This window comes from Anolis carolinensis, chromosome 1, assembly GCF_035594765.1.
Source record: "Anolis carolinensis isolate JA03-04 chromosome 1, rAnoCar3.1.pri, whole genome shotgun sequence".
In the NCBI taxonomy this organism is placed as follows: domain Eukaryota; kingdom Metazoa; phylum Chordata; class Lepidosauria; order Squamata; family Dactyloidae; genus Anolis; species Anolis carolinensis.
In genome coordinates, this window is record NC_085841.1 from 299,714,520 (window position 1) to 299,734,015 (window position 19,496).

General features: G+C 40.1%; 1 protein-coding gene across 4 annotated transcripts in view; it reads right to left on the bottom strand.

The window, feature by feature from the left end:
- The window catches only part of alx4 (ALX homeobox 4), a 101,421-nt gene that overhangs the window by 21,155 nt on the left and 60,770 nt on the right, over positions 1–19,496 (bottom strand). For all 4 annotated transcript variants that reach the window (XM_062967918.1, XM_016992386.2, XM_062967919.1 and 1 more), the window contains exon 2: positions 15,096–15,406. In XM_062967918.1, coding sequence (XP_062823988.1) covers positions 15,096–15,406 — 311 coding nt within the window. The remainder of the gene's footprint in view (positions 1–15,095; positions 15,407–19,496) is intronic.

A 19,496-nucleotide genomic window follows, 5' to 3' on the forward strand; every position in this document is an offset into this window, starting at 1 on the left:
AAATCCGGGGAATGGCAGGAGCTCCCGCTGTTAGCCTCAGCTTCTGCCAACCTAGCAGTTCGAAAACATGCAAATGTGAGTAGATCAATAGCTACCCCTGCAGCAGGAAGATAATAGCGCTCCATGCAGTCATGCCGGCCACATGACCTTGTAGATGTCTATGGACAATACCGGCTTTTCAGCTTGGAGATGAACACCAACCCTCAGAGTTGGATACTAGACTTGATGTCAAGGGAAAACCTTTATCTTTACCTATCCATTCAATCTGTCAAGAAGATGGAAAGATTATTAATTTGAATTGCAGCACACTTAATGGACTAGTCAGAACTAACAGATCCAGAAGAAATGTGTGTCCAGAGCTAGATATTTCCCAGATCTCTTCATGGCATCATGAGCTGCATGTCAAGCTTTCAAGAATGTGAAGACACAGGCCTCATCTATAATTAAACCAGTTTTCCTAGATCATCCCTTTTGCTAAGACCTGATGATTTTGCTGCCACTGTGACTATGGCTGAACTCCAAGATCAACATGAGGGTATCACATATTCCCCTTATGCATGGATTCTGACATCGTTTCTCAGGAATGTGAGACTCTGAATCCCTCCAACTACCACTTCCCTTCTGGCTTAATGGCTTTCTGAACACATGGGCTGGCATCCTGATAGTGATTCAGGCATGTGTAACTTCCCCTACACATTTTCATTTTTTTTTTGGTCTGATACAGAAGTTTACATCGAGTTGGAGGTGATAGAAGCAGAGTTACATATATGGTGTTATTGTGCACTGCAGATTTGCATGTTCCTATTCAGTGGCACACTGTTGCAATTTGTTAAGGCAGAATTATCATGTATCTAATGGACAGTGCCGTTCACACTGCCCCTTAACAAAGTTGTTGCTGACAGTACAAATATCCCGGCAATAGGTAAGCCAATTATCACATGATAAGAAAATGTTTTCTTTTAATGAGATTCAGAATGCTGATTTCTTCACACAACTGCTGTAATCCTATTGTTCTTGAGGCCAAAGGATGAACCAGAAATCTTTGTCTGCAGCTTCAATTACTCTTCAGACTTGGAGAAGAAATCCCAGCTCAGATTTCCTCTCTAAACCTCATCCAATCACCATAGGTTTCTACAGTAGTTTTCTTCCATATTTAGACCTTCAACCTCATAGAGGGGCAAAGAAATGTGTGTAAGAGGCAGAGATGAATTAACAGGCCTATAATCCATGAGCCTGTTAGCTCTCAGTCATATGCATGGACATGAAGAAAGATTCTTCTCGGAGTACATCTGATTCAATCCCTCTCACCATTGCTTGTAATGGGGGGAAACATGCCTCATGAGGCAAATCCACACACAGATATATGCTTCTTTTGGTAAAGAATTTCACATTGTTATAAACTTGTATTCATTTTAAACCATTGTAACAACTCACATTAATTCTTTAATAAATTTGCTTTATTCCACAACACATGTTCTTTAATCTCTCACATGGTCTTTGAATTGTTCCTGCATTGTTTCAGGTCTCTCAAAGAAGGAGGAATACACTTTTAAGAGCACATATAAGGGTATAAATAATCCTGTGTTACGACCCTGTGGGGTCCCACTATTGATGTTGCCTGCTGCTTGCCTCTTCCAAATCATTGTGATGTCCAAGCTGTATGACTAGACTTTTGAAATGTTATACAGTACAATTAAAGACAGTCCTGTTCAGATTAAGTCCCATTGATTTAAGTTGACTTCTGGGTAAATGCATTACAATTTTAACCTTAATCTTAGGAGAAATGAGAATGAGAGATGGAGAATGCTGCAGCTGTGTGTCAGCAAAAAGATTTTCTGTTTTGGGACAGAAAATAAACTAATTTGCATCTCGTTTTTCTCTTGGTACAGTGCGATGACTGTCATACTGTTGGGATGTTACTCATCGTAAACTAATTTATGAGAGTAGGAAGTAGTGTTATTTCACAATGGAGAGGAAGGAAAAATGTAGCTATACCATTGAGACACGGCCATACCATGGATACTGCACTTGGGTTATAATGCCTGAGAAACAAACAAAAAATAATGAGCAATACAAATGACAATGAGCAATTTAGTGGGCTACAGTGAGAACTAAGAGCTTCTGGTGCTTTTACAAAATGGTTCATGTGGTGTGGAGGGCTGTGCTTGCACATACTGGCTAGTGGAATGACAAGAGACAAGACTTCAACAGTGAGGCAGAGCATCAACAATATGAAAGGGGATCAAAAAGAACAAAGGATTGTATGACAGCAAAACCCATGGCCTCAAGGAAATGACTGAAGTCTAAACCAATTTAATTTGCTGCTTTAATCACATACAGGGTGAAAAACTGCTGGTGATTATGGGAATGGCTCCTGATGACTTTGGCCCCACCTACATAGCCATATAATGAAGTTTCAGAATGCATGTTAACTTCACTGGATTCCATCATATGGCAGTATAGACTCATATAATCCAGTACAGTGCAGTTCGGTCTGCATTATATGAGTCTACACTGACCATTATCATGCAATTCATTATAGATGGGGCCTTTGAATACATTTTCAAGTACAGATAAAATCAAGGTCACGTAAGTTTGCTAACAGAGGAGAAACCAGACCAGGTTTTTGGATGGAATAGCACCGCTAAGACTGGAGCTTTCTATCTCACAGTTTCCTAGCCTTTAGAACTGCTTCCTAAATGTGTTAATTGGCTTGCTTAACTTACTTAACTCAATGATGTTTGTGTTAACAGCAACCATTTGTGTAAATAATATAATTATGTGTTAATGTAATTTTGTGTTTCTTAGGCAATTAGCATGCCTAGCACTTTTCTGCATCTAATTCCCCTCTGATCTCATAGTCTGCAATCTCACCCACTTACCAGAAATGTTGAGTTAAATTTAATGCATCTGATGAAGACAGTTATAGTTCATGAAAGTTAATGCTATAATGTGTTAATCTTTAGTATGCTATACACCACCTTAGTATTCCCCACAATTCAGTTTGAAATATTAAAAGACTATATTCTCCTATATAAGCCAGCACAAGCTTTGAGGTTTCCAAGGGAAGGCCTTCTCTTATTTTGACCATTCTCATAGGAATGACTGGCAAGAACCCTAGAAAAGGTTGTTTCAATAACTGACCCTTACAGAGATTAGGCTGCATCCTCCTTTGACACCCTTCCAGCCTTTGAGCATGTCATACTGTTTTATTTCTTGTCTTTCGTGGGTATATGTCTTTAAATATATTTCCGGCATTTATACCCCGCCCTTCTCATCCGCAGGAATTCATGGTATTGTTAATGTAATTTTGTCTGTTCTTACTGATGTGATTTTACATGTAACATTTTTAACTTTTGCAACCTGCTTTGAACTGGTGGAAGAACATTAAATAACATAAGAAAAAGGATAATAACACTCTTGCTACAGTAGGACAGACATTTGTAGGCTAAAATAAATTGTGTACTGAGACACTACATAATTCCTCCAAACCAAGCAAAGTTACATATATTTTCAGAATTTTGAGCTGTTGCAGTGCTCATTAAAAATTAGATCTCAGAAGCAACTTCACTGGTTTCTAGTCCACTTCCAGACACAACTCAAAGTGCTGGTTCCAATCTAGAAAACCAACTGAGACTGCTTATTCGCATATAGATCTGCCTAGACCCTGGTGTATTCTTCTTTACTCTCTACCACCAGTTATGGTGAGTCTGATGGTGGCCAAAAAGACTCCCCAGAAAGAAGCTGCATTGGCCATATTTCAAGAAATGGAGCCATGTTCATCAGTTGTAGGCAAAACTACAATCTGGTAACACCTAAAGGTTAAGATATTTATCATCACATAAGCTTTCATGGACATAGCCCATTTCATTTCATTACATGCATGAAATAAGAAATGCTTACTTGGCACTATGTGATTTTAAGCACCTTTTCATTTGCCTTGTACACTTTTTAACATGGGCTTTTAAGTGATTTAACAACTGTCTAATGTTCAGTTAATTTATTGTTGTCATAATTTTTATCTGAAATAGTTTTAATTGTTAGCCATGAAAAATCTTGAGGAATGAGGGGAAGTTGCTGTACAATGAAATAAATTTCATTATGTCTAACTATTTCCAACATAGCTCCAGGATCAGCCAGCCCAAACTTGGTTGGGATGCTAATGAGAGGAGGAAGCAATTACATCTATATCCTGCCTTCTCCTCCAACCTGAGACTGAAGCTGGTTTACAAAAATTAAAACAAATACAATTGAAACCATGTACATAGCTATAAATAAAACATTATTGTTAAAATGTGATTAAACTGTACATCAAAAACATTTCAAAAAAGACAAAAATCACTATAATTATGTTAAAAGCCCTTGCAGTCAGTTCCTAAAAAGCCTTTTAGTACAGAAAACTTTTCAATTGCTGACAAAAGGACAGCAAGGAGAGCTACCCTTGCCCTCTTTGGGAAAAAGTTCAAAAGCTTGAGAGCAGCTACCAAGAAGTTCCTCTGCCATGTTCCTCCTAAACTTATCTGCAAAGGGGAAGGAGAGCAGTGAGATAAGGATTTCCCTGAAGACACAGCCCAGCCAAGTCCTCATAGAGCTCTTCAGACAGTCTGGACTTGACCCTTATGGGACTTTAAACTATGACCAGGAATTGATTGGCAGCCAGTGGAGGTGTTGCAGTAAAGCAATGATTCCCAGACTCTGGTCCTCCAAGTGTTTTGGACTTCAACCTCCGGCAGCTTCAGATGCTTTGACAATGGTCAGAGATTATGGAAACAAAAATCCAAAACACCTAGAGGACAAATGCTTGGGAATCACTGCAGTAAAGGAATTGTATGCTCCCAGTATAGTTTATTTGACAATCTGACAGCAGCTCTTTAGGCCAGTTGAAATGTTTGGCCACAAGATTTTGTTTCCTTGTGGATTAATTGTATTTGGTTAATGGATATCTGTTATTTCCCCACACCGCCCATCTCTAGATATTAAGCACCCCTAATCACCACGGAGACAAGGCTGGAGGAAAGTCTGAGGCTGGAAATACACTGTCCAATCATCCAGTTTCAGACTGTGGATTAGCTACATGGATTTGGATTGTAAGGTAGTGTAGAATGATATAATCCAGTTCAATGCAATTCATCCACATTCTGAAACTGAATTATAGGGCAGTGTAGATCCAGCCTGAGAGGGCCATTCCTTTACAGGCCTCTCAATAATTCCCTGTTCTGCATCTCTCTGCACTCATCAAAAGAGGGAATCGAAATTCCTTGGCTTGGTACATGGGGGGAAGAGAAGGTGCAACATGTAAGACTGACAGGAGAAAAAACTGGGAAAGAAAAAAAACTGAAAAAGTTAGGAAGGGGAAGAGAGAAAAAAAGGAAGGCGAAGGGCTCCAGAACAGAGAAAGGGCATGCAGGTGCAGGGAGACGAGGGATTTCTAACCCATGTGAAACTGGCACTTCTAATCATGTATAAATAAATAAATGAGCTTATTTTGAAAAGTATATTTTGATTTTTTGTATTCATGGGGTAAGGAGCTATTTGAGTCACAATTCTACTAAACTCTACCAGCTCTGGAGATTTCTGTAGTTACTGCCAATTTATTTGTTACCCTGTCTTTGCATCCAGGAGGGCTGGATGGCTGGACTGAAGGAAGAAAGATATACTTCTAATTGTATTAGCTTTCCACAAGAGTTACTTTTTCTGTACTTGAAGGAATGGTAGAGCAGACATGGCTTTCATTATAGCAAGATTGTAATATATAATCCCCCAAAAGAAAAATATAATATATTGTATATGTATTGCCTGCCCTTGTTAAATGTATAACTGCATGGAATGTTTGCCGTATATGTTCTGTAACCCGCTCTGATTCCCCTTGGGGAAATAGACCAGAACATAAATAAAGTATATTATTATTATTATTATTATTATTATTATTATTATTATTATTATTATTATTAATTTGTTACAATGCTACAACCTATTGAGTGTGCTAATCTGTTGTTGTGTTGTTGAAGACTTTCATGGCTGGAATCACAGGGTTCTTGTGTGTTTTCCGGGCTGTATGGCCATGTTCCAGAAGCATTCTCTCCTGATGTTTCACCCACTTCTATGGCAGGCATCCTCAGAGGTTCTGAAGTATATACCTACAAATCAACATTTGCTTGGTTCTGCTTATGTATGTTACTTGTTAAACTTTTGTATTTACTCTTTGTATACATTTATATGGAGCACTTGGGATCTGGCCATGGTAGTCCACGCCTTACTTACATCCCATCTGGATTACGGCAACGTGCTCTTTGTGGGGCTACCTTTGAAGACCATTCGGAAGCTTCCTCTGGTCCAGAGATCAGCAGCCAGACTACTAACTGGAGCTCCATTCAGGGAGAGAACCACTCCCATGTTACGGCATCTCCACTGGCTACCAGTCTATTTCCAGGCGAAATTCAAAGTGCTGGTCATTACCTTTGAAGCCCTAAACAGTTCAGGCCCAGATGATTTGGATGACCGCATCTCTGCATATGAGCAGATGGGCAGATGAGGCCCTGCTCTTGGTCCCACCCCCGTTCCAAGCATGGCTGGTGGGAATGAGGGAAGGGGCCTTCTCTGTAGTCACCCCCCACCTTTGGAACTCCTTGCTCTCCTTCAAAAAACAACCAAAGACCTTTTTATGCTCACAACCATACAAAGAGGAGGTCATATAAAACATCTGGCAGAAACAAAACAGAATGGAAACTGGAAATGGCTTGTTACTCTGGCTTTTAAATTTTAATGTGTAATACTTACTAGTCTCACTCAATCTTTAAGTCTTGTTTTTAAATGCTTATTCGTCAAAACATGAATTTTTAGGTGTGTGATGCCTTATTTGTTGTAATGTTTCACTATTGTCTGATGTTGATGTCTAGTATGTTGTTATTTGATTTATGGTTTTTTTATTTGCTTTTTTGGTCCCACTTTACAGCATTGAATGTTTATCACTGTATGTTGTGAACCACCCTGAGTCCCCATTAGGGAGATAGGGTGGAATAAAAATAAAGTATTATTATTATTATTATTATTATTATTATTATTATTATTATTATTATCCCAGTGTCCTAACTTAATCAGCAGAAGCAGCCTGGGATTTCCATGCTGGAGATCCCAGGGAATTCCCAAGGGAAAAGCAAGGAAACCAGCCCCCTATGCTCCCAATATCACAAAGATCCTCACTGAGACATTCACACTCAAAGTGATTTCTAAATAATAATGAGTCAAGGGGTCATTAACAGATTATTTCCAGTGATAATGAGAATAAATTTCTAAATAACACCAAAGTTTTTCACTATGATATGGCACCAAGAAAGCTGCAATTTTGTGCAATAAGCTTCAGTCAAAGTGGGACAAACACAATGCAATTACAATATAACAGTGTCCTGTGACAAGCTCTTTAATTGCAGCAAGATGAGCAAAGTGAAATGAAATCATGTCTCTTCTTTCAGTATCCCTTATGCATTTTCTTATACATTTTAATAGTTCAGATTGTTACAGTTACTTCAGGTTATTTACAGCAGTACCATACATTATGGGTAACCAGAGCCTGCCCTTGGAAAAGCAGTTCTATTTTGAATGTCCTCTTCATAATATGTTTTTCATTATATTGTGTAACATCAACGCATTGTTGCTTCCATTAGTTGCAATGATATGGAGCATAGTAATTGTAGTGAAGCATGGGCTGTCACAATGTCACAACACAAGGATGTCCTCCAAATGTTACAGGAATATAGGAAGAACTCAGGAAATGACAGTATCCCTGGAGGCCAAGCTAGATGAGATGACAGAGATCTCAGATCAGATCTCCCATCACTTTAAGTTTTATGAAAAGCAGCTGGAGAAGTAGTAGGGTTGAGTTAGACAGGGACCATGTTGCTGGGGAAAGGAGGGTTTAATTCTTCCCCTGTATCATTTTCCTAAATAAAACTGCCTATTTTCCCAAACTTTGTTAGAAAAAAGAATTGTCCAAAAAAAAAAAAATCTTATACATGTCATTTAAGACATGTAAGTTTAAATAAATAGGAGAGCTCTTTATAAAAGGCTCATTGCCAAGAGCCCATATAGGATGTGGAAACACAATTAGATAAGTTTGCAAAAAACTTCTGAATAATAGAGTTGGAAAAGACCACAAGGTCCAACCAGTCTTATCCCCTGCAAGAATCTGACTGCTACTAATACAAAATTCACATGAAAAGCATCTTTAAAAATATTTCCCATTACTCATTACAGTTTTTAAGAATATACATGTTACCATAACTCATTATGATGCTAAAGCAATAACTTTTTACCTTGCACATTGTACTTTTTACTTTTCTGTTTCTACATTAGGTTTCTGAGGGGGGAGAGAATGGCTTATAGCTTCTGTCAGAACTATCCTGTTGAAATATTATTTTAAAAAGCCATTAGTAGTTCCAACTCTGAAGAAAGGTGAAATATTAGTGGTATTATTATTAGTGGAAATATTAGTGAAATATTAGCGATATTTTTCTGTTATCAGTGATAATGTGATTACAATGAAATAGTGGCTGTGATAGTGCAGCGGGTTAAGCTGCTAGCTGCAGCAAATCTGCTGACAGGAGGGTTGGCAGTTCGAAGCTGTGAGTTGGGGTGAGCTCCTGCTGTCAACCCTAGCTTCTGCCAACCTAGCAGTTCGAAAGCATGTAATGCAAGTAGATCAATAGGTACCCGCCTCGGCAGAAAGGAAAAAGGGCACTCCATGCAGACATGCCAGCAACACGATTGGAAATGTCTACGGACAACAGGCTCCTTGGCATGGAAAAATGGAACAAGAGCACCTCCTCATGACTGGAGTTGAGTATCACCTCCAGACACCGGAGATGGCAGGGGAAGGGCTTTCTTTACCCTTGCCTGTGTATTGTATGTTGTTCATTGTGTGAAAGGCATTGAATGTTTGCCTTAGATGTGTATACTGTCATCTGCTCTGAGTCCCTATGGGGCGATAAAGCGTAATATAAATAAAAAGTGTGTTGTTATTATAGTGTGCTCATGCAATAAAGTCCTTACTTTAAGACTACATAAATTCTACCTACCCCACCTTTATGGTTAGCAGGATTTTCCATCCCCTCCCACTAGCAGGGGGACCTCTGACAATCAGAAGTAGGACCCCTATCACAAGTCCATGCCCCACCTTACTTCCTAGTGGGAGTGGAGTAGAGACATCCTCCTGTTTATATCTTGATCAGAAACCAAAAGGACCTCTTTCAGTTGATCTGATTGCTGGCTCTTAAGGTGGGCTGAGAGAAGGACCATGCCAAGCAATGTTAGCTATTATGCTAATATAACAAATATATAATATTGGCGTGTCTACAAGCCTTTGAATATTCCAAGCCTAATGAAGCCCTACTTTTGTACATCAGTGGGACCATTTTAATACTATCAATAAATAATAGCAGCATAATTCATACAACACTCCAGATGTTATTGATATGCAAGAGCCAGCATCCTTATCATGCTAAGTGGTGGGATTTCCCTGATATATAGGGTAAGTTAAAGGTAAAGGTTTTCTCCTGACATTAAATCTAGTCGTGTCCGACCCTGGGGGTTGGTGCTCATCTCCATTTCTAAGCTGAAGAGCTGGCGTTGTCCACCTACACCTCCAAGGTCATGTGGTCAGCATGACTGCATGGGGTGCCGTTATCTTCCCGCCGGAGTGGTACCTATTGATCTAGTCATGTTTGTATGTTTTTGGACTGCTAGGTTGGCAGAAGCTGGGACTAACAGCAGGAGCTCACCCCGCTCCTCGGATTTGAACCGCCAACCTTTTGGTCAGCAAGTTCAGCAGCTGAGTGGTTTAACCTGATGCGCCACCAGGAGCTCCGATATATAGGATCGTCACTATAAATTATTACAAGGAGAGCCAAATCAAGAATTTGAACACAGTACTTTTTTAATGACTACCCCCAAATTCTCCCACCAACATGGTTACTGGCCTTTCAGGATGAGGGATTCTGGGAACTGTCATTTGAAAAGGAACCAAATTCTGGGCCTTACAAACCAATGTTCAGTATTCATCCGAACATAAACTAAATTCATTTTCACATACACGGACCCTGTTTGTCTCTTCCTTTCCCATGGTCTCTATCCCTTGTCCATCCCCTTGACAATCTTTCTCACACTACAACATTTACTCCCCCGAGTTCCTTGTCTGTTTGCCCTCTTTCCCTACCCCATGCTTCTCCCTTATGTCTTGCTGAGGGCCATGAGCCCTTCTCCCGGCTGCTTGCTTGAATATAGGAACAGAGCCAGAATTCATCTCTAAGCACTGAAACTGGACACCATTTTATCAGTGGCCTGGAATGGGAAATCGGAGCCTGGGATGAGAGAGCTGAATAACCTGAGCTTGTTTTCATTTCATGTTTAATTTCCTGCAGGCTTAGCCCAGCTTTTCCGCTTCTTCCAACAGCCTCCCAGGGTTTTATGGGAGAAAAGGGATCAAGATATATTACTTCTTGCTTTGCTTCCCCCCCCCCCCCCCCCCCAAATCTTTTCTCCTCCCTCTTCTTCATCTTTTTCACCCAGGCTGTGATTTTGCTACAACAAAATTTGACATTTCCACCTTACTTTCGAGACCCTGCCACATCACAGAGTCACTGTTGGAAAAGATTTCCATTAACAGCAGATTTCTCTGGGGATGAGTGAAGGTTTCTTGGCACTCAGCGCAGGGGAAGGAGGGAAGTGAGCAAGCAAAGCCACAGGCTGCCAAAGAGGAAGAACCAATTGGAGGAAAGCAACTGGGAGCCACGTTGTCTGAATAAGCCTCAGGCACAACACTGCTAGGAGGGAGACCGAAATGTTCCTCATCTATTTGGATATCATTCTGTCTAAACAAATCCATAGGGACCTGGACACAGACAGCTGACTTATGCTGAGTCAGACCATTGCTCAATTTAGTCCAGTACTGTTTACACCCTTCTACTCCACACAATTATATTGCCATGACTCCGCTCTAACTGCCATGCCAACATCCTATGTAATCTTGGGACTTATACTTTAAGGTAAAGGAAAAGGTCATCCTCTGACATTAAGTTTAGTCATGTCCGACTCTGGGGGCTGGTGTTCATCTTCATTTCTAAGCCGGAAAGCCGGCATTGTCCATAGACACCTCTAAGGTCGTGTGGCTGGCACGACTGCATGGAGTGCCGTTACCTTCCCGCCAGAGGCAGTACTTATTGATCTATTCACATTTGCATGTTTTTGAACTGCTAACTTGGCAGAAGCTGAGGCTAAAAGCAGGAGCTCACCCTGCTCCCCAGATTCAAACCATCGACCTTTCGGTCAGCAAGTTCAGCAGCTCAGCAATTTAGCCTGCTGCACCACCGGGGCCTCCTTTTATCCTTTAAAAAAGAGTATTTAGAATTCACACACAAACAGCTCTACTACCTCAGCAAACAACAAGCCCCAGCCACACATGTCAGTTAAACTGGAATATACAAGTGGGCCCTTGGTATGTGTTGCAGGATCCTCTGTGGAAACCAAAATCCAGGAATGCCCAAGTCCCATTATATACAATGGCAGAGTAAAATGATGTTCCTTATATAAGATGACAAAAACAAAGTCTGACTTTTGAAGATGTTTTTCTAAAAGACCATTTTAAAGCCACAGATTGTTTAATCTATGAATACAGAATCTGTGGATATAAAGGGCTGACTGTTGTGCCATAACTGCAATGTGAAAGAACACCCAGAGTGGTGAATGTTTAGTTTTTCAGGTTGACTATAATCATAAATTATAATCTATATAGTCATGTACAGTTTGGACCAAAGCTATATGAAAAGCCTGTTTCCCTCTATGAGCCTTTCTGAGGGCCCTTCCAGACAGACTCATAATGCGGAACAAAGAAGTAGGTTTAAAAAACATGGTACCTGGAAGTTCAAACACGGAGATGTCAGTCCTGTAAAACAGTGTCCTGGCATCCTGAAAGGTTTATTTGTAGCAGATTTTAGACATCCACCAGAGGTTTTCTTTTAATTTTTTCTATTGACTCTCTGAGATGCGCTGAACCTCATAAGTGCTGGTGCAGATATACAAATGTGCACACAAGCAGAATTCTTGTCATTATCGCTCCTCATACTACTGCTGCCTTTAGGTCTGCCTCTTGAACCCCATTTTTCTTTGCAGTCACTTGCCTGCCATCTGTTTACAGCCATCATCAGCTGTTTTGGGATTTTAAAATGTGCATATGCGCTGGAGCAGTCCACACCAGCTATTGCAATGAAGTCCCATGTTTTATGTGAGTGCAGGGATATACAGTGATGTTAATAATACGCACATTTTCCTGATGATCTTGGATTTTAAACTAATTTTTTAATCCTGTCATTTCCAGCAGATTATGTGATTCAGCACGTATTTTCGGCAAGTGTCATCAAGCCACTCTACCCTTTTTATTCCAGTTTCTCTAAAATGTTAGGACTTGTGTGTGTGTGGGAGGGGGGAGCTGAGTTTATACAGAACTTTTTCTCAGTCCCACCACTATCACAAGATGGATCTGCACTTCCATATAATTTGAACTACACTGAACTGCATTACAGGAGTCTACATGGGAAGGAAATGTATCTGTATTTAGTCTGTATCCACATTGCAGAATGATAGCAGTTGGACACTACATTAGCTGCCATGGCTCAATGTTATGGAATTTTGGGATTTGTAATTTTGTGAGATATTTACCATTCTCCATCAGAGATCTTTGCTGCCAAAACACACTATTGCTCCCATGATTCCATCACATTGAGCCATGGCAGTTGAAGTAGTTTTAAACTGCATTAATTTTACAGTGCAGATGTACCCTAAAAAATGTTTCCCTCTCATGATGCACCAACTTCCATTTTTGATGAGTGCTTAGAGAAACTGAGCAGAAATTTGACTTCTTGGCTTCTTGAATTAAACATTCAGGCTATAACAATCCCCACAACACAAGGCAGCACGCCTGAATTTGACACTTATTTCACACTTGACAAGAGGATGGAGCTATAGTCAAATATTTTCTTGGTGATAATTATGACCATATACAACATACGTTGGGTTACTCACTTGTAACATTGTTGGAGGTACACTTATCTCAGATGAGCTACTAGAAATATAATTTACAAAGCAGCTCACAGACTTGTATACAACTTTTTGTTCATGCATATGAATCCATGACATTTTGCTTGAAAGCAGTACATATAAAAGAAACTAGGAGTCTCAGTATAAGTTAAATATGAGTCAACAGTGTGATGCAGTTGGCCAAAAGAGCTAACACAATTCTAGGGATCAATAGGAACATAGTGTTGAAATCAAGGAAAGTAGTACCGTAGTGTCAATATATTCTACTTTGGTCACATCTCACCTGAAAAATGGGTCAGAAGAACTGTTTTATTGACATCACAAGTCAAAAATTCTCCTTTATTGTTTTGTGACACCAACTTAATAGATTAACATACTAGGCAGACAACTGGCCACTTCAGTGTCTGGGAAGAAGCCAAGGAACAAGAAAAAATTCCTCAGATGTGAAAGCTCAAGTTTTTGGCAAACTCACAAAATGACGATGGCTCTGTCTTCTAATCAGACTTCTACTATTCAAATGTTAAACCAGAGAGATTCAGAAGTAGAAAATCAAGTAACACTGAATGCTGTTGTTATCGAACTGGTTACAGGACTAGATTTGGACAACAACTGCTTTAGTTGTCATCAAGAGAGAAAAGATAACAGGAGCAAACTAGTTAGATACATATCACATTGTCTTTCATCCAATTTTGGGTGATGAGTGTTAGATGGTTGTGAAGTGACAGCTATGAGAGCCAGCAGGATGAAGTGGTGAGTGTCAGAATGACACTTAGGACGGCCAAATTCAAATACACAATGATCATGAAACGAATTGATTGCATTTGGACTGGTCACTCCATCTTGGCCTGACTTGCTTCACAGGGTGGTTATGAGGATAAAGTGAAGTGGAGAATAGTCATGCATGCTGTCTTTTAAGCTCATTGGAAAAAAGGCAAGGGATTAAATATATAAATAAATAAAGGTTGGTGATTTCTCAAGGGAACAATAAAATAAGTGTTGCTGAGGTGTATTGAATCTAGTTGGTGATTTGTTCACAGGTTGTCTTTTCTCCAGTTGTAGCTTTTGCTTAATGTGTATGGCAGGGGTGAGGATGCTGTGGCCCTCTATTCTTTCCCATTGGCTATGTGGGCTTCAGATAGAAACTGTAGTTTTACAACACTTGGACAGTCACCCCTAGTCCATAGAATGATGCTGGGAAAGATTGTTAAGAGGTTTCCCACAATTACAGTTAGTCCTTCACGTTTGCTGGGGTTGGGGAAAACTTCAAATAAAAATCCTATCTTTTTACCTGAGAGGACATTCTTCTAGGAATCTTTAGGTCTTCCAGCATTCCTCTATAATCAACCTCTAGCAGAAGCTGACAATAAAGTCACACTGGCAGCCTTTGAGATTTGTAGAGAGAATACATCAAATCCATTATCTACAAAAGTTAAACCCATACACGTGAAGGGATGATTATAGCATTATTTTGACAACATTTCTGTTCCCCGTTTCCCATTAACTCTAGGAGAGAAATCTGACTTCCCTTGTCATACAAACAGTGGTAAGGTGGATCTGACCCCAGAAAAGTGGAACGTCACGGTGTTGTTCAGCTTTTATGTGAGAGCAGAGGTAACATCAGGGATGGAAACCATGTGACCTTCCAGTGTTGCCAGAAAGCAGATGTATGAGTTATTGGGTATATAGCCAGAGGTAGGAGATCATGGAAGTCACTGTTGCATCCAGAGCACCAAATGGTCCCTACCTTGATGTTATATTTTTCATGGGGGCAGGATAGCTGGGACACAATAAGACAGTGGTTCTCAACCTGGGGTCTCCAGACATTTTTGGCCTACAACTCCCAGAAATCCCAGCCAGTTTACCAGCCGTTAGGATTTCTGGGAGTTGAAGGCCAAAAACATCTGGGGACCCCCTGGTTGAGAACCACTGCAATAAGAGCAATAAATGTGGAAATAGAAGCATGGATGACTACCTGCTTTCTCTGAAGCTCTGCCCAAAGCACCTGTCCTTACCTGTACTCGTGCCTCAGTGAGGTCTGTCCTCATGGCTAGTTGCTCTCTGGCATAGACATCTGGGTAATGAGTCTTCTGGAAGACCTTTTCCAGCTCTTCCAGTTGATAGCTGGTGAAGGTTGTGCGGTTCCGCCTCTTCTTGCCTTTGTTGCTCTCTGAGTCAGTCTTGTCCATTGGGCTGGGAAGGTCGTTGCTTGCCCTCTCTTGAGGTACCTTCACTCCTGTCTCTTTCACGGTGAGGTAACTGCCATCCATACCAGCAGGATCCGAGCCGGGCTGTAGCTCCGTTTCTCCCAAGGAACTCTCTTTGGCTGTATAGGGAAGAAGAGGGGAGAGGAGAAAGAAAACATTAGGCTGTGGGTAAATAAATTAGGCTGAGTGGGATTTATATGACTGTGGAAAGGACGGGAAACACATATACACACTGGGAAAGAGATGGGGTGATAAGGGTTTAAGGAGAAGGAGTTGACTCAGGAGGAGGAAAAGAGATCCTTTTAAGAAAGGATCAAGACAAGGCCTTTTGGCTTAGGCCATAGAGGAAAGGTGGAAGGAAGCAGCTGGAGACCAACAAAATAAATAAAAGGATTCTGTTTTAATGACTTCAGGGAGATTAGCATTAGATTCCATGCCAACAGGGATGTGAATTTGTCTTGCTAGTTTTGCTGTGATTTCCTGTGCTAAAGCAGATGACTTCATGAAGCGTAACAGACGATAAGGGAGATATCATATGTATCTTATAGGCTTTCACAGGGTATTCCATTGATTACAGAATATTAAACTGAAAACAGTTGAGTTGAATTGAAAGTTGTTTAGTGACAGCTGGCAGACCTCTGCAGAGTGGGTCCAAGATTATAGAATAGACATCCTACATTTGTTTGTGCAAAGGCAACCAAACCAGGCACATGTAACTGTTTGAGCATTGGACTATGATTCTGGAGACTAGGATTCAATTCCCTGCTGGCCATGAAAACCCGCTGGGTGACCTTGAGTCACATGCTCTCAGAAAAAGCCCATTAAAGACTTTGGGTTGCCATAAGATGTAAACAGTTTGAAGGCACACCGCAATAACAAAAACAACAACCAGATTACACAATCCTATCTGATTTATTCACATGCTATGACGGTATGGGAAGGAGAAAGACATCCAAAGGAAATATTTCATGACCAAGCATACAAATACACATTAGAAGTCAACACAAATGAATAAACAAAATCTGACATTAAAGCACTGTGTAAAAAAAAAAAGAATGTTCTAGATGACAATGCTACATGTGCCATTTGAGAAGAAAATCCCAGTGAATTCAATGGTAATGTATATATAATTGTAGCTTAACAAATGGAAAAACTCTTTTTCTTCTGTAATCTCCTTAATTATTCTTTAATAAATATCACACTGTTTCTGTCTTTCTCTGGTCCATTTTTTAAATATTACAAATCTTAAAGGAAAGGGGGTTGTAACAAAATGCTACAGTAGAATATCCACATGTTTCTTTTATTGGACACATCTTACTTTCGTACTAACATGTACTCAGGCATCTAAGCTTCCTATCAGAGGAAACAAGCGGGATGCATAACAAAATATTACCATGTGGAATCTTGCTCAGTTTCAAAATCATTTTTTAGAGGTTCAGCATGTGGTGAGATGGATTAGCTAACTACGATAAGGGAGTCTTACTGTGCAGGATAATGTTCCATTTACATTAACAATGTAAGCATACACATATCTATTCAAAAGTGAGCTTTGAAGTTCAGTGGGACTTACTCTCAAGTAAATATGTACAGGATTTAACCTAAAAGGCTATTGAAATGCAAAGATTTCTTGAAGAAAGTCTTGCCCCCCCCAGCTATATTTTTAATTAGTTGTATCCAGTTTATTCTCTGAAGATAAAAATATTGAGCCATATTTTTCCCAACACCATTTATATCTCAACAACTCCATGAAGTATGTAGATTAGACTGAGAGCTATGGCTGGATCACATGAATGTTATAGGGAAGATGGGATTTGATGTGTTACATCATATACAATGGGGAGATATAAATTCAGAGTTCTGGATCTGTGAGTTAGCTGTAATTTTGAGCAGTCTGATATATGAATTAAGATTTTACAGTGATGTATTGGAGGCTTTTAAACAGAGGCTGGATGGCCATCTGTCGGGGGTGCTTTGAATGCAATTTTCCTGCTTCTTGGCAAGGGGTTGAACTGGATGGCCCATGAGGTCTCTTCCAACTCTATAATTCTATGATTCTATTATTCTAATATTAAGATTTTAAATGTTAAATAATATGATGACTGCTTACACACACAAGAAGCAGTGTTTGTCAATCTGGCTGCTTTTTCTTTTTCTGGTTTCCCTAAACTCAGTATACACGTTTTAGTGTTTTTCCTGCTTCAAAATAGTATTTCTGTGTTCTTGTTCATTTATAACTTTTGATTTTTGTTATCTTTTGGCTACACTCTGATGTTGCTCAGCCACAGATGTCTTTATTTTCATTTGTGAAATATTGGAAATATGGGGGAAGGGTTAGACGTAAACCTTGTGCAATATGCTTTGTTTTTCTCTGGAGTCCTGAGATCTATCAACCAGAACTTTGTGCAAATTATATAGAGAATCAGTTGGGTAGAAATAGGCTCAGAATTAAGAAACAAAGTGCTTCTAAGCATATCCTCAACCCAAGAATTTGTGACTGTTGTCAGAACCAAGTTGAAAAGTTCTTATAATACAAAACATTCCTCATTTTCTCTAATGTGTTATTTTTCAGGAACCTAGTAAGTGTGAAAATGAGCCAACATATTGTAGTGATTTGAGTGCTAGATTATGACTTTAGATACCAGAGTCAACTATGGAAACCTACTAGAACACCTTGGGCAAGTCACACACTCTCAGCCTCAGAAGAAAGGTAGCTGCAATGGCGCAATGGGTTAAATCCTTGTGCTGGCTGAACTGCTGACCTGAAGGTTGACGGTTCGAATCCATGAGACAGGATGAGCTCCCATCTGTCAGACCCAGCTTCCCATGCAGGGACATGAGAGAAGCCTCCCACAGGATGGTAACACATCCGGGTGTCCCCTGGGCAACATCTTTGTAGAAGGCCAATTCTCTCACACCAGAAGCAACATGTAGTATATTCTCAATTCGCTTTTGACATGATAAAAAAAGCCTCAGAGGAAAGCAAAGACAACACTGCTCTGAACAATTCATGCCAAGAAAACCCCATGATAAGTGTGCCCTACCATTATCATAATTTAGAAATGATTTGAAGGCCCATATCAATGTTTTAAGTTTTATTTTAATTCTATTCATAGTTAAATTATATATTGATTTTGTATGGTTTGTTTTCCTTATTCTGTGCCTATTTTTAGCCACCTTGAGTCTCAGCGAAGGGGAAAATGCATAAAATAAAATGATCATCGTGATCCCTAAACCCCCTTGGATCTCACATTGAGAGAAATGCAAGATACAAACATAATAAATAAATAAATAAATAAATAAATAAATAAATAAAATAATATCATATTTGAGTACCCAGAATAAATTTAGACTATTGTGTATTGAGCACAAAGGTCTGTGTTCACCTAAATCAATTTTAAAAGGGGCCACTGCTATCTCTGTCCTCAGGATTAGCCCTTTATGTAGTCAGCTGTGAGCTTTTCACACCCCTATTCAAGATTCGTTCAAATGTATACTACCAGAAAGGATGAACAGGCTGGGGTTTACTGATATCTCTCTTAATGATCTGTGGGAGGTAGTAATGTGGGGTTCAGGATACCAGATCTCTAGCAAGAGCAATCTGAAGATCTCCTCCCACCTCACCACAGTTATGTTGTCATTGTTGTTGTTGCATGCCTTCAAGTCATTTTAGACATATGGCAACCCTATTCCACAGGAAGATGAGGGTGGGACTTGCTGGTGACCCAGTGGGCTTCCATGGCTAAATGGAGTTTCAAACCTTGGTCTCCCAAACTAGTACTCCAACACTCAAGCCACTATACTGTGCTGTTGTTGTTTATTTGTTCAGTCACTTCCAACTCTTTGTGACCTCATGGACCAGCCCACACCAGAGCTTCCTGTCGGCCGTCGCAGCCCCCAGTTCCTTCAAGGTCAAGCCAGTCACTTCACGGATACCATCCATCCATCTTGCCCTTGGTCGGCCTCTCTTCCTTTTTCCTTCCGTTTTCCCCAGCATCATGATCTTTTCCAAGCTTTCCTGTCTTCTCATGATGTGGCCAAAATACTTCATCTTTGCCTCTAATATCCTTCCCTCCAGTGAGCAGCTGGGCATTATTTCCTGGAGGATGGACTGGTTGGATCTTCTTGCAGTCCAAGGCGCTCTCAGGATTTTCCTCCAACACCATAGTTCAAAAGCATCTATCTTCCTTTGCTCAGCCTTCCTTATGATCC